Genomic DNA, 17341 nt, shown 5'->3' with positions numbered 1-17341 from the left:
TTATGATTATGCTATGGTATCTTAAAATTCTCCAAATTCTATGGCATTCCATCAAAACGCTAATACAGCTATAATATTTTAAGAATAGGTTGGTTTTCTAGTCTCATCGGTCATATATAAACAAATCATATATTGCCTTATGATAAAGTAAACATACCGTTCTTTTCTAGTATGTAAGTGCGCTTATCACATTCTATTATGTCCAAATACCTCCATTAGTGTTCGCGATGGTCTTTATCTTAGCAAGGTCTATGGCTACCACATAGCTCTATACCTTCTATACCCACAATTTCACGCATATTGTTTACATTCTCATTCAACTAGCACAGCTGAACTATTTGTTTATTATCTTCTGCTAAAATTTTGTATATCCCTATTTCTTGCCTTTTTTATGTTTATTTAATATTTTTAACCCATTTTCATGTTTTTCCATCTCATTTTCAGATTTAACACAGTGTGTCAAAAGTGTGTGCTTCGTATTTTTTTGTGGTGTTTACGCTAAGGAAGATTGGAAAGAGAGATGAGTGAATATACCATCGAGACAAGACATCGATCTAGGTCGAAAACACCATTTCTTCGTTCCAGCTGTGATCATGAAAATTGTGATCATGTAGGCGATGAGCCACACACTCATCACAAGAAGAAACACACATCACATACACCAAATGTTAGGTGAGTATACCGCAACTGAAGGTCAGAGATGATGAAAGAATTACAATAAATAACAATGTTGGAAGTGTTTTATTTTGGCTTAATTTAATAGCCTGACAAAAAATGGGGTATTTAGGGGTATTTAGGTAGTATTTAGGGGTAAAAAATTTTTTTCTATAGATAATTTTCGCAAAATTTTATTTCTATAGAAAATTTTCGCAAAATTTTATTTCTATAAAAAAATTTCGCAAAATTTTATTTCTATAGAAAATTTTGTTAAAATTTTATTTCTATAGAACATTTTTGAACAATTTTATTTCTATAGAATTTTTTTTCAAAATTTTATTTCTATAGAAAATTTTGTCAAAATTTTATTTGTATAGAAAACCTTGTCAAAATTTTATTTCTATAGAAAACCTTGTCAAAATTTTATTTTCTATAGAAAACCTTGTTAAAATTTTGTTTCTATAGAACATTTTTGAAACATTTTATTTCTATAGAAAATTTTTGAAAAAATTTATTTCTATGGAATATTTTTGAAAAATTTTATTTTTATAGAATATTTTTGAAGTTTTATTTCTATAGAAAGTTTTTGAAAAAATTTAATTCTATAGAAAATTTTGTCGAAATTTTATTTCTATAGAAAATTTTTGAAAAATTTTATTTCTATAGAAAATTTTTGAAAAATTTTATTTCTATAGAAAGTTTTTGAAAAAATTTAATTCTATAGAAAATTTTTGAAAAATTTTATTTCTATAGAAAATTTTTGAAAAATTTTATTTCTATAGAAAATTTTTCAAAAATTTTATTTCTATAGAAAATTTTTGAAAAATTTTATTTCTATGGAATATTTTTGAAAAATTTTATTTCTATAGAATATTTTTGAAAAGTTTTATTTCTATAGAAAGTTTTGAAAAAATTTAATTCTATAGAAAATTTTGTCGACATTTTATTTCTATAGAAAATTTTTGAAAAATTTTATTTCTATAGAAAATTTTTGAAAAATTTTATTTCTATAGAAAATTTTTGAAAAATTTTATTCCTATAGAAAGTTTATGAAAAATTTTATTTCTATAGAAAATTTTTGAAAAATTTTATTTCTATAGAAAATTTTTGAAAAATTTTATTTCTATAGAAAGTTTTTGAAAAAATTTAATTCTATAGAAAATTTTTGAAAAATTTTATTTCTATAGAAAATTTTTCAAAAATTTTATTTCTATAGAAAATTTTTCAAAAATTTTATTTCTATAGAAAATTTTTCAAAAATTTTATTTCTATAGAAAATTTTTAAAAAATTTTATTTCTATAGAAAGTTGATGAAAAATGTTATTTCTATAGAACATTCTTGAAAAATTTTATTTCTATTGAACATTTTGTCAAAATTTTATTTCTATAGAAAATTGTGTCTCAATTTTATTTCTATAGAAAATTTTGTCTAAATTTTATTTCTATAAAAAAATTTATTTCTATAGAAAATTTTTTAAAAATTTTATTTCTATAGAAAATTTTATCCAAATTTTATTTCGTTGTTTTTTTATTTCAGCTTAAAACCATACATTGACTAAACTACAATTGTAGCTTAACCAACAGAGGAAAAGAATGTTTGTCAAATTTATTTGGGCAAAGCCCTATAGACTGCAAGATGGTTGGATGGACGCACGTTTCGGAATTACCACATTCCTCATCAGCATCCTCTACTTGCAGCAAAACTATCAACCAATTATCAGAATAAATTCAGGCAGTTTATTAAACCCAACAAAAAACCACACTTGAACCCTCCGAAAAAAGGTTTTACATTGATAGCCGGCTTATGCCGAAATTTTATTTTATAGAAAATTTTTGAAAAATTTTATTTCTATAGAAAATTTTTTAAAAATTTTATTTCTATAGAAAATTTTATCCAAATTTTATTTCTATAGAAAATTTTTGAAAAATTTTATTTCTATAGAAAATTTTTGAAACATTTTTTTCTATAGAAAATTTTTGAAACATTTTATTTCTATAGAAAATTTTTGAAAAATTTTATTTCTACAGAAAAATTTTGAAAAATTTTATTTCTATAGAAAGTTTATGAAAAATTTTATTTCTATAGAAAATTTTTGAAAAATTTTATTTCTATAGAAAGTTTTTGAAAAATTTTAATTCTATAGAAAATTTTGTGGAAATTTTATTTCTATAGAAATTTTTTGAAAAATTTTATTTCTATAGAAAATTTTTGAAAAATTTTATTTCTATAGAAAATTCTTGAAAAAATTTATTTCTATAGAAAATTTTTGAAAAATTTTATTTCTATAGAAAATTGTGTCTAAATTTTATTTCTATAGAAAATTTTGTCTAAATTTTATTTCTATAAAAAAAAATGTATTTCTATAGAAAATTTTGCCAAAATTTTATTTATATAGAAGGGAGCCACCGTGGTGCAATTGTTAGCATGCATAAACAAGGTCGTGGGTTCGATTCCTGCTTCGACCGAACACCAAAAAGTTTTTCAGAGGTGGATTATCCCACCTCAGTAATGCTGGTGACATTTCTGAGGGTTTCAAAGCTTCTCTAAGTGGTTTCACTGCAATGCGGAACGCCGTTCGGACTCGGCTATAAAAAGGAGGTCCCTTGTCATTGAGCTTAACATGGAATCGGGCAGCACTCAGTGATAAGAGAGAAGTTCACCAATGTGGTATCACAATGGACTGAATGTGGTATCACAATGGACTGAATAGTCTAAGTTAGCCTTATACATCGGGCTGCCACCTAACCTAACCTAACCTACATAGTGTTGCAGAAATAATGGTATTCGAAACGTTTAGCTAAATTGAGAGTGTAAGAGATTCAATTTGAATTGAACTAAAATTGCTGATATCATATACACTCTAAGCGAGTGATCAAGATGGAGTAACAGTGAGAATCAGTTCTAATCTAGATTTTCAGTTTCCAATGTTACTACATATTGATATATTTAATGTGGTGTATGATATACATACTCCATTAGAAAGTGAGCGTGGCAGTGGGCGGATCGGTCCGAAATGTTGATCATACTTTATTCTTATCCCCAGTGGTACATATACAAAATTTCAGAGATCTAGGCGCTTCCTTTTGGGTTGAAATACGCCCTTCATTTGAAAGTGGACGTGGCAGTGGACGGATCGGTCCAAAATATACTTTATTCGCATCCTCAGTGGTAAATGTACAACATTTCAGAGCTCTAGGGGCTTCGGTTGATTTAATGCGTCAAAACCCTCTCATTTGGCCCACCGTGTATTGTTGGCAGAATTCTACCAACTGTGGCAACCGTGATTCTAACCTTTGTTTATAAGTGACTCTTTCCCATTGAATACTTCTGATTTGAGTTAACAACTCTTTTTTTTATTTATGTATTTTTAAGCCCATGGTCACCCACTACTACTAAACTAAAAATTCTCTACTATTAAGTTGAACATTTCATTAAATGATATCACGCAAAATTTCAGTTACACACGTTTTCGTTTATTAATTTCAAATACAACGCAAACAATAACGTCATCGGGGATGGCAATGATGTTGGTTTGTTTGTAACTACGCGTTTTTTTACAAACTTATGCTTAGCTTTAGTCACAAACAGACATTTCAATACCACACATTTCCAATATTACTATATGACGTGAAGCTAGAAACTTTACGTTCATATTAAAAAAACTATAATAAATTTTAACGGTTAGGTTTGGGAACGGGGGTAAGAAAATACACTGGTGTTAGCATGTCTAGGCATAATAATCGGAATCAAATATCAACATAACGTTTGATAACTTGCCGGTCGTCATCGTTGTGGATATTATTGGTCGGCAAACCCACAGCGTGAAAACAATCATATTTGTTTACTTGGAATACTCAACTAACATTTGGCGCGAACTTTATATTTGGCGCTTATTTAATTCTTTGTGGACGTTTTTTCTAAACAATAGATATGAGGCATCATCATGGTATTTGTTTTGTTTGGTTTTATGGTATTCATTTGTTTGAGTTTGTTCTTTTGTTACCTACAACCTCTGCCTCTGGGTCCATATAATTGTGGATCTAATTTCTCAAAACTTGTTGGAATACTGTTATAGAATTTCCGATGTTATGAGATCATACTGAGACGAAATTAATACTCTATTACTTAAGAGAAAGGTACTTAAAATTCCACAAATTTATATCAATAACTCAGGCCTTTAAGGCATGGTTAGTATACATAAGTTAGGGTTTTGTTGCAACAGCTTGAGATGCTCTTTTTTTATACCCACCACCATAGAATGGTGAGTTCGCCAAGTTCGAAGATGGTTTATATGGGTCATTGTTTCGACATAGCCCTAATACAAATCCTAACTATTTTTGCCAGTGTCACCTCGGGAGCCCGTAATCTTCGTCTCATGCCAGCTTAAGGCGCTTCCAATGTTCTACTTTGGTTCGGTAATTGGAGCTGTTTTTATAGAAAAACTTAGAATACCAAGATTCATTGTGGTATCCTATGCTGAACTTCTCTATTGTCGATGATTACTTCCAGATCCCATGTTGCGCTCAATAACAAGTTATCTCCTTAAAGCCACACTGATAGCAAAAGTTTCGTTATATTAACGAAATGTTTCATTAAAAGTGAGCCAATGAAACAAATTCGTCAATACAATGAAATTTTTCGTTATTATAACGAAACGTAACGTTTCGTACTATTAACGATTTATTTCATTATATCAATGAAAATTTTTCGTTATACAGTCGACTCCGCTTTACTGAAACGTTAAAAATGCAGCCATTTAATTTCAGTTATCCGAAGTTTTTGCTAAAGCGGACTACGGATAACTGAAAAAAACTTCCAGTAATGCGAACTTCGGATAACTGAAAAAGTTTCAGTAAAGCGGACTCCGTATAACTGGAAAAAAATCCACTCAATTTCAGTTAACCGAACTTATGACCAATGCTATGTACATAAAATAATAAAAACAAGGTGTTTGATTCCGTGTGTGTGCCATCTACAATTTTACCTTTCAGTTGATTTTATTTACAGAGTGATTTAAACTGTTTTGAAAGTGTCATCTTCACTTGAAATAAAGCGTTCTCAATACGGAGAAGAAAATGTACTCTCTCTCAATAGCGAGAATGTGGCATTTTCAGTAAAGCGAAGTCATACTAATGTGACGAAACTCATTTGAACACAAAAAACTTTTCAGTAATCCGATTTTTTCAGTTAAGCGGAGTTTCACTAAAGCGGAGTAATTTAAATGAAATGGACAGAAAAAACAACTGGGGAATGCGATCGATTTCAGTTATCCGAGGTTTTTCAGTAAAGCGCATTGCGCTAAAGCGGAGTCGACTGTATCAATGAAAAATTTTCGTTGGATCAATTTTAATGAAATTTTCTTTATGTGCGAGGCCAGAAAATATTTTGTTTTAATGCAGCGATTATATTCATAACTGTAAAGAGATACGCGACCAAAATTTACAAAAACTAATGCACAACAAAGGAACTAATTAAAACAAGTAAGGAAAGACTAAAGTCGGGCGGGGCCGACTATATTATACCCTGCACCTGCACTAAATTTTCGATACCATATCACATCCGTCAAATGTGTTGGGTGCTATATATATAAAGGTTTGTCCCAAATACATACATTTAAATATCACTCGATTTGGACAGAATTTGATAGACTTTTACAAAATCTATAGACTCAAAATTTAAGTTGGCTAATGCACTAGGGTGGAACGCAATTTTAGTAAAAATATATGGGAAACATTTAAGTCTGAAGCAATTTTAAGGAAACTTCGCAAAAGTTTATTTATGATTTATCGCTCGATATATATGTATTAGAAGTTAGGAAAATTAGAGTCATTTTTACAACTTTTCGACTAAGCAGTGGCGATTTAACAAGGAAAATGTTGGTATTTTGACCATTTTTGTCAAAATCAGAAAAACATATATATGGGAGCGATATCTAAATCTGAACCGATTTCAATCAAATTTGGCACACATGACTATATTACTAATTGTACTCCTAGTGCAAAATTTCAACCAAATTGGGCCAAAACTCTGGCTTCTGGTGCCATATAAGTCCATATCGGGCGAAAAATATATATGGAAGCTATATCTAAATCTGAACCGACTTCAATCAAATTTGGCACATATGACTACACTACCAATTGTACTCCTTGTGCAAAATTTCAAGCTAATCGAGATAAAACTCTGGCTTCTGGATCCATATAAGTGCATATCGGGCGAAATATATATATGGGAGCTATATCTAAATCTGAATCGATTTCAACCAAATTTGGCACGCATAGCTACAATGCTAAATCTACTCCCTGTGCAAAATTTCAACCAAATTGGGCCAAAACTCTGGCTTTTAGGACCATATTAGTCCATATCGGGCGAAAGATATATATGGGAGCTATATCTAAATCTGAATCGATTTCAATCAAATTTTGCACACTTGACTATACGACTAAGTGTTATGTTTGTACAAAATTTCAAGCAAATCGGTATAAAACTCTGGCTGCTGGGTCCATATTAGTGCATATCAGGCGATATATATGGGAGCTATATCTAAATCTGAACCGATTTCTTCCAAAATCAATAGGGTTATATTCTGACCCAAATTAGGAACATGTGCCAAATTTGAAGGCGATTGGACTTAAATTGCGACCTAGACTTTGATCACAAAAATGTGTTCACAGACAGACGGACGAACGGACAGACAGACGGACGGACGGACAGACGGACATGGTTATATCGACTCAGGGACCAACCCTGAGCATTATTGCCAAAGACACCATGTGTCTATCTCGTCTCCTTCTGGGTGTTACAAACATATGCACTAACTTATAATACCCTGTTCCAAAGTGTGACGCAGGGTATAAAAAGTGGCACAACATGTTGAAAAGGTGCCACAAAATTGTAATAATAATGATATGTAATGACTGAACAAAATAAGTGGAACAAAAGTATGCACGCTAGAAAAAGTGGCAAATTTGCCACTAAATAATAACATGAAGTAGCCCGATAAAGAAGTGGCATAAAAGTGTTAATGTTTGAAAAAGTGTAAAATTTGCCAAGAAAGTGGCACAACGTTTCTGTTTCATTTTGTCACCGTCCGTTTACGATTTTGGAACGCAATTTTTTCTATTAGTTTGTGTCTTCACTTGGAAAACTTCTGTTGTCGATAATTTCTGTTGGATTAAGCTCAATGACAAGCTTCTCCTCAAATATAGATCCAGAAATGTGACCAATATTACTGGGTGGGGATAATAGACATAGACCCATGATTTTCTGCAGGCCCACTTAGAATGCTAACAATTACGCCATGCCGAAATGAAAGTTCTTTAGTAGATTTTGACCAAAAACCCAAGTAAATTTTGGCAAACATAAATGATCAATAAGTGGATTTTTTGGATCACAAAAAGGCCAATCTTGCAAAAGTCGAAAAAAATGACAATCGCCTTCGTAACATAATTCTGTTCACAATCTCTAGCAGGAGGTGTATAGGGTAACCGAAAATCGTCAATGACTAAGAAAAACTTTTTGCATTATATTGTTCTGATTTTATTTCATCTCATCGTCAGCCCCTGAATTCCATTTAAAATGATGACGTTATTTTTCGTTTTTCGCTTTTGTGTATTTTCATCATTTTTGTTTGAATTTCAACGTTCAATGCTTGATTTTGACCGTCATTTTTGTGTTTGTTTGTTTTTGTGGCCTTAAATAAATCAAGAGCCAAATGCTACATTCAAACATTTTCATTACGACGAATAATCGTCATTATCATGTCATAGACAGCATAGTTCCAACATTGTGTTGATGTCGATCGCCAGTTAGACATAGCTTTGGTTATTGCTGTTGTCGTTAGAATATTCTTCTCTGACAATTTGAATTTGAAGGTCAAATAACACGTTTGAAACGTTTGGTTTTTTTTTAATTAAATGAGTAGCTAGCTGTGAAATACAGAAATTTTCGTGAGATATTTTTTTTTTTTTTTTTTTTTTTATGGGGGCCCGGATATATGTAAGATTTTCCATTTGTTATGAATTTAAATGTATGTACCTTTTTGGATTATATGTAAATAAAATAATTTGAATATCTAATTTTTATAATGAACTATAAATAATATGGGCATGAGATTAGCTAAGACGCGACTTAATTTTAATAGAGCACTATTTTGATTTTCTATATATTTTGTATTAATCAACTAACGTATACATAGTTTAGTTCAATATCGATTAATAGTTATGCCCTTCGCTCTTGTAAAATGATGGGATTTACATACGAATTACAGGAACAACATGTTTTTAAGAAAAATTTGTATATCAATTTTATAAATTAAAGTTTCCAAAAGAGTCGAAATAATCTACAAGCATATTTTCCATAGATATTTGACCGTTTTTCTACAACCGTTGTTCAAAAAAATGTTTAATAAAATTTAAATTGCAAATATACATATACATTCCAATTTTAAAATGGGCACTAGGTTCGATTTTTTCCACCAAAACTAAAATAAAAATGAAAAACTACAGCAAAAAAAAGCAATAAACGGCTGAAGCTGAATATTTTTCTAAATTTTGTAATTAAAGAAATATGGTGTGTTTTAGTTCAATGTTAGCATTTTCTATTAAAGAAAGGAATAAAACACAATAATAACAGGTAATTCAGTACATATCTTATAATATTCATTTAGAATTTTCAGACTTTTTAGTATTCAGAATTCAGTAGTTTGAACCAATTGTTGAATCAAAAATGCAGTTTGTTGATCCGATTGTCTGAAAGCTCTCATTGTGGTTGTGAAGTGTGATCACGGTTGCCACTCCTGCCAAAATAAAATACCAAAATTTGAAGAACATTTTACCAAAAATCTACCAAACTTAAAACAAAAATTGCAAAATTTTATTTCTATAGAAAATTTTGTCAAAATTTTATTTCTATAGAAAATTTTGTCAAAATTTTATTTCTATAAAAGATTTTGGCAAAATTTTATTTCTACAGAAAATTTTGTCAAAATTTTATTTCTATAGAAAATTTTGTCAAAATTTTATTTCTATAAATCAATATTTTATTTCTATAGAAAATTTTGTCAAAATTTTTTTCTATAGAAAATTTTGTCAAAATTTTTTTCTATAGAAAATTTTGTCAAAATTTTTTTCTATAGAAAATTTTGTCAAAATTTTTTTCTATAGAAAATTTTGTCAAAATTTTATTTCTATAGAAAATTTTGTCAAAATTTTATTTCTATAGAAAATTTTGTCAAAATTTTATTTCTATAGAACATTTTGTTAAAATTTTATTTCTATAGAAATTGTTGTCAAAATTCTATTTCTATAGAAAATTTTGTCAAAATTTTATTTCTATAGAAAATTTTGTCAAAATTTTATTTCTATAGACAATTTTGTCAAAATTTTATTTCTATAGAAAATTTTGTCAAAATTTTATTTCTATAGAAAATTTTGTCACAATTTTATTTCTATAGAAAATTTTGTCAAAATTTTATTTCTATAGAAATTTTTTCAAAATTTTATTTCTATAGAAAATTTTGCCAAAATTTTATTTCTATAGAAAATTTTGTGAAAATTTTATTTCTATATTTTTATTTTTATAGAAAATTTTGTCAAAATTTTATTTCTAAAGAAAATTTTGTCAACATTTTATTTTTATAGAAAATTTTGTCAAAATTTTATTTCTATAGAAAATTTTTTCAAAATTTTATTTCTATAGAAAATTTTGCCAAAATTGTATTTTTATAGAAAATTTTTTCAACATTTTATTTCTATAGAAAATTTTCTCAAAATTTTATTTCTATAGAAAATTTTGTCAAAATTTTATTTCTATAGAAAATTTTTTGTCCAAATTTTATTTCTATAGAAAATTTTGTCCAAATTTTATTTCTATAGAAAATTTTGTCAAAATTTTATTTCTGTAGAAAATTTTGTCAAATTTTTATTTCTATAGAAAATTTTGTCAAAATTTTATTTGGCAACTCTCTCATCCACAGACATACGTGACATATCCAGGTGTAAAACTATCGGCGTTTTTTTCCATGTAAATATAACCGTTAGGTTAAAGGATAGGTTAGGTATAGTGGCAGCACGATATTTCAGGCTCACTTAGTCTATTCAGTCCATTGTGATACCACAGTGGTGAACTTGTCTCTTATCACTGGAAGCTGCCCGATTCTACGTTAAGCGCAATGACAAGGGACCTTCTTTTTATAGCCGAGCCCGAACGGGGTTCCACATTGTAGTGAAACCACTTAGAGAAGCTTTACAACACTCAGAAATGTCACCAGACCCTGCGACCCTGTATATGCAATAGAGGTGTGCGGATGAGTGAAATTTAATTCACACTCACGCACATTCACGAAGCAAAATGTTTATTCACGCACGCTCACGCACGATACGTGTAATAGGCAATCCAACTCACGCACATTCACGAAAAGAAAACCAGTATTCACCCACGCTCACGCACGAACTACTTTCAAAGACTCACGCTCACGCATGATTAACGAGAATAACGTGATTCACGACAAATTCACGAGACTCACGACATTTTCCAAACGGAAATCAGCAAAAGTAACAAAATTCAAAAATAGAATATAGTTCGAGAGCTAAATTACTTTCTGTTAACATACGAGTATGAATTAAATCTTGATTTTTTCGTGAGCGTGGTTTTGCAGAAATTTTATTCACGAACTGATTTTATTTCTCACGCACGACATATTTATTTTAGTCCCATTCACGCACATTTACGAGAGTTGCTCTAGATTTTGTTCACGACTCACGTGATTCACGCGTGTCACGCGCACACCTCTAATATGCAAGGCGGACATGCTAACCATTGCACCACTCCCAACCGTAGTGTAAAATTGTTATGAACTCAGTCGATTCTTCACAATTTTGGAAGAGACGAAAAGTGAATTTTTTTAAAATTATGAAAAAGTCGACATTTTCATATTTTGTGAAAGTAGATTGGCTGATACATATTTTATAGAAACCCTTTAGTAGCTCACATATATAACCCTATTTACATAATATTTTTATATAAACCGATTTTATTTATATCTAGCCCATGTTCTGCTACAAATTCGCAAAACTCTAAATTTTTTAATTGTCAGTAACTTGTAAATCTCTAAATGAAATTACTTCCAATTTATTTCCTTATCTATAAGAACAGTATATAACAATTGGGGAAAAGGCATGGTCAAGGGTATGATATTCGACCAGGCTTACTAGTTCCTATCATCGAAATCTTTAATATAGATTTTTTTATTTTTTCTATTTTAGAACAATTGTTGAAGAAACCGTCGAAGTAACCTCATCTTCTTCTGTTATGGGAAGCGGAAAGGACAGTCCTTCCAAAATGACACAAACCAAAATAAAAACATCGGATTACTCCAGTGAAGATAGTCCTGAAAATAAAACCAAAACAGCCACAAGAGCCATTACATCAATAGCAGCTGACCATTTAAAACAACAATCATATCAACAAAACCAAAAGGTCACAGAAAGTAAAACAACAACAACAGTGGTTACAAAGACCAAAAAGTCAGGTAGCAGTGTGGCAACATCCACACCAAAAACAAGCAATTTTGTAACACATTTTGCTTCACAATACTCATCGAGAGGTAGTAGTGGTGGTGGTGGTAGCACCAAAGCATCAAAATCTCAAGCTGAATCACACTTTGAACAGAGAAATGTTAAGGAGCACACACAAAATGTTCTAAATAGTGAAAAGGAAATGAGCAAGAGTAAATCATATTTGAGTGGATTTCTTGGCAATTCATTTGGTGCAGAAAATTTGGATGCAAGTGATCATGTTGCCTATTTGGAATACAAAAAGGCGGGAGAATATTGGAAGTAAGTTTGATGAGATTCGAGAAACAATACCATTTGCTATTGCTAAACTATTTTTTTCCCTTTTAGAACCACTCCTAAAACCGATTACACTTATTCAGAATTATCACCACATCGCCGTGAATTGGCCCCTGGTATTGTGGCTATGCCCAATATGTCTCGCAAATCTTTAGAAAATCATCATGAACGTATCAATTACATGATTGAACGTGATCCCGCCCAAGAAGAATACATACGCCGTCGTTATGAATCGTCCAAATATACCCAAAATAGAAGAGCGGCAGAGAATTTGGCCTATGAGTCTGGAGATGAAGTGGACTATACATATCGTAGATCAGCTAATCTATACAATGGCCAACATCAAAATGAATCATGGTTTATGCGTTTCATTACGACAATTGTAACAACCATAACCTCCACATGGTCGTCGATGACAGGCTCCAATGTTAATCAAAATGGTGGAGTGGGCAGATACACATCATACAGTAGTAGTATGTATCACACAAAATTAGCTGAAGAGGATAGAGGTATAACGGATACTTTGTGATGTCCAAATTGTCGAAAAGAGGTTTAAATGGTTTTAATTTTCAGGCTTTTTTGGTTCTATGCTTTATGGCATTTCTTCGGGGTTCGCATACATTTTGCGTAACTTGTACTTATTCATCTCATCCGTTTTGTGTTTGGACACCTGGCTATTGCAATCTTCAAATGCTGATAATAAGAGCAAAAAACGATTTTTGTTATTCTTGTTGATGTTGTTACCATTGCTTTTATTGGCTGGTGAGTTATATTTTTTGGAATTAATTATTTTTCTTTGCTATCGGGGTCTTTTTTTGAGCTTAGAGTTGAACTCTGTGGTTATGATTGCGAAACAATATTGCTATGATCGCCTTAATAGTAATATACTAGGGGAAAAAGAGAACACAAATGTTGGCAAGGATGTGATATATTTTAGAACAAAGTTTCCTTGACACCCTTACACTTGGCCCTGTCATGTTCCAGCTTACTTAATTCGGCTGTGAAATACGTTTTGTCGAGGTCTAAAACATGAGTCTTAATAGTAAAATACTAGGGTAAAAAGAGAACAAAAATGTTGGCAAGGATGTGATATATTTTAGAACAAAGTTTCCTTGACACCCTTACACTTGACCCAGCCATGCTTACTTAATTCGTCTGTAAAATACGTTTTGTCGAGGTCTAAAATATGAGTCTTTGTGACGGTGAGGATCTGCTCATTCGATTAATATGTGTGCTTAGCAACTTTGCCAACTTGGTTTTTGTTCCACTAGATCTATCTATTTCAGTCTTTTAGCAAGAAAAAAATGCATGGCATTTTTAGCTTTTTTTTTTATTAGTACATGGGGCCACAAAATAAAGTCATGTGTCTGCTTCTAGCCCAAATGCTCCATTTGTACACTATTACAAGCACGGTTCTATAGAAATAAAATTTTGAGAAAATTTTCTGTAGAAATACAATTTTGACGAAATTTTTTATAGAAGTAAAATTTTGACAAAATTTTCTAGAGAAATATAATTTTGACAAAATTTTCTACAGATATAAAATTTTGTAGAGAAAGAAAATTTTGACAAAATTTTTCTAGAGAAAGAAAATTTTGACAAAATTTTTCTAGAGAAAGAAAATTTTGGCAAAATTTGCTAAAGAAATAAAATTTCAACAAAACTTTCTATAGAAATAAAATTTTGATAAAATTTTCTATAGAAATATAATTTTGACAAAATTTTCTATAGAAATATAATTTTGACAAAATTTTCTACAGAAATAACATTTTGACAAAATTTGCTATAGAAATAAAATTTTGACAAAATTTGCTAAGAAATAAAATTAAAAAAAAAAATGTATAGAAATAAAATTTGGACACAATTTTCTAGAGAAATATAATTTTCTACAGATATAAAATTTTGTACAGAAAGAATTTTTCTAGATAAAGAAAATTTTGACAAAATTTGCTATAGAAATAAAATTTTGACAAAATTTTCTAGAGAAACATAATTTTGACAAAATTTTCTCCCAATACTGGACATTCGCGATCGATTGATATTTGTGCCCATTAAGAAAAAAGTTGTCTTGTTCCAAATCAGGAGAATCGAACAGCATTTCATGGTCTAATTTCTTCAATTCAGCTTCGAATCCGCCACGTGATCGTTTTACTCTTCTCTAATTAGATGATGTGGATTAGGTTAGGTTAGGTTATGGAGGATGACACGAATCCGACCTAGCGGATTTGTGTCCACTTAGACCATAGTTGGTCCATTGCGGTTCTTCAAACTTCTTTCCATCCTCCCCTTCGTGTCTGTCTCGCTCCGGCCGGAATAAGTCCATTCTATGATAATGTGTCGTTCGGATGCGCCTAGGTCCTCCACCCTGATGCCTTGATGTAGGCGAGAATACTCCTTAGGCTGCATTATCGCAAGTCGGTCATAGTCTGAAAGAAATAAGAGCCCAGTATCTTGTTTCTTCTGAAAGATAGTGCTGGACACTGGCACCGGATGATATGTGTAGACACCACCTACACATATCATCATTCGCTAGACCGATCCTTACCATGTATTTTCCCAGAGTGTTGTGTCCTGTTATGGTGCCTGTTATCGACCTCACATCCTCTCTTTGCAATGACATCAGGATTTCAGAGCTCCTAATATTATACTCGTCCCATATCAGTTTCGTTTGTTCACAGCCTATAGAAGAAGCCCATTGTCTCTTCTATAAATCTTCATATTTGCTATTGATCCTGTAAATAAACAAAGAAAGCGGAGGAAAAACGGCCAGTACATATGCCTCTTCATCCTCAGTTATGCCATAATGTCCAGGTACCCAGCACAGAGGACTGAGATACCCAGCACATTATGCTGTTCAGTGAGAACCGTAAGCTCTCTACAACAGCGGCTGACTACCTTCGAAAAAAAATGCTGATATCGCATCGCATATGATGTGGATTACTCCTTGTGAATCCCAGAAATCGCCTTCTTTAGGACGGGTTCTTCGTGTGATGTCCCTTGTTTCATTTGTACAGTTGCTCCGCTATGTATGTTACCCAGTGAATGTTACCTTACCCATTGTGATGATACCATCCACCATTATATTAGTCTCAGACCCCGTCTGTTGAAATTACACTGACCTCCGAGTGAATCAAGCTATTGACTTGAAACTTGGCATAAGTAGTTGTTATTGATGTAGGAGCAAATTTCCGATCGGGTTAAATTTGCAACGTAGTTTTAGTAGATGACCTCTGGTTAGGTTAGGTTATGTGGCAGCCCGATGTATCAGGCTCACTTAGACTATTCAGTGCATTGTGATACCACAGTGGTGAACTTCTCTCTTACCACTAAGTGCTGCCCGATTCCATGTTAAGCTCAATGACAAGTGACCTCCTTTTTATAGCCGAGTCCGAACGGCGTTCCACATTCCAGTGAAACCACTTAGATAAGCTTTGAAACCCTCAGAAATGTCACCAGCATTACTGAGGAGAGATAATCCACCGCTGAAAAACTTTTTGGTGTTCGGTCGTAGCAGGTGTGTTCGGTCGTACCACGGTGGCTCCCGTAGATGACTTCAATTAATCATGCCAAAATTTGTCCATATCGGTTAATTATATATAGCCCCAATATTGGACATTCAAATTTAACCCAATTTGGTTGAACGTGGCGTTAGTATAGGCCATAAACAAACACACAAAATTTTTTCCATATCAGTCCAAATTTGGCTTGCGGAGTCTCTTAGAGGAGCTAATCTCATTCGATCCGCTGTAAATTTGGTATTAGTATATAGCCTCCAACTACCATGCAACAATTGGTCCATTATTCTATGCAGCCCCCCTATAAACCTACACTAAAAATTTGACTTCTGGAGCCAAATTTTATCCGATCCGGTAGAAGTTTGCCTCACTAATTACCGTGCAACACTTTGCCATAGGTTAGTATTATCACAATTCTGCTAATGCGATTGTTGGCGACAGACTCTACGCAATTTATGTTGGAGGGTACGTAAGATTCGCCGTACATACGGCCGTACATACTTGTTTATATTGGTCCCATATCTGCAAAACCCTTGATTTGATATTTGAGCATTGTCTTACGATTCGGCTTTGATACTTTTTAATAATACTACACCACAGCAAAAATGAGTCTTACGTATGTTCATAAAATCCATTATGAAGTGATATCTTGAGGGAAAATTTTTTATGCGTTTTATGGTGTATGCGGTTTTAGGTTGGGTCCGTCCATAGTTTCGCATAACTTCATATATCACAGAAACTTGTCATTTTTATAGTTAATTGAAACTAAAATATTAGAAAAACAAGTGAGGAAAGTCTAAAGTCGGGCGGGGCCGATTATATTATACCCTGTACCACTTTGTAGATCTAAATTTTCGATACCATATCACATCCGTTAAATGTGTTGGGGGCTATATATAAAGGTTTGTCCCAAATACATACATTTAAATATCACTCGATCTAGACAGAATTTGACTTCTACAAAATCTATAGACTCAAAATTTAAGTCGGCTAATGGTGGAACACAATGTTAGTAAAAAAAATATGGGAAACATTGAAATCTGAAGCAATTTTAAGGAAACTTCGCAAAAGTTTATTTATGATTTATTGCTCGATATATATGTATTAGAAGTTTAGGAAAATTAGAGTAATTTTTACAACATTTCGACTAAGCAGTGCTGATTTAACAAGGAAAATGTTGGTATTTTGACCATTTTTGTCCAAATCAGAAAAACATATATATGGGAGCTATATCTAAATCTGAACCGATTTCAACCTAATTTGGCACACATAGCAACAATGCTAATTCTACTCCCTGTGCACAATTTCAACTAAATCGG

At 31.6% G+C, this 17341-nt stretch overlaps 1 protein-coding gene across 2 annotated transcripts in view; it reads left to right on the top strand.

The window, feature by feature from the left end:
• The window catches only part of koi (Sad1 and UNC84 domain-containing protein klaroid), a 67971-nt gene that overhangs the window by 28404 nt on the left and 22226 nt on the right, over positions 1-17341 (top strand). For both annotated transcript variants that reach the window (XM_075313661.1, XM_075313662.1), the window contains exons 2-5: positions 445-672; positions 11920-12492; positions 12559-13016; positions 13081-13269. In XM_075313661.1, the coding sequence (XP_075169776.1) occupies positions 521-672; positions 11920-12492; positions 12559-13016; positions 13081-13269 (1372 nt within the window). In that variant the 5' untranslated portion in view covers positions 445-520. The remainder of the gene's footprint in view (positions 1-444; positions 673-11919; positions 12493-12558; positions 13017-13080; positions 13270-17341) is intronic.

Source organism: Haematobia irritans, chromosome 5, assembly GCF_050003625.1.
Source record: "Haematobia irritans isolate KBUSLIRL chromosome 5, ASM5000362v1, whole genome shotgun sequence".
NCBI lineage: Eukaryota > Metazoa > Arthropoda > Insecta > Diptera > Muscidae > Haematobia > Haematobia irritans.
This window is presented reverse-complemented; position numbering and strand designations above follow the sequence as displayed.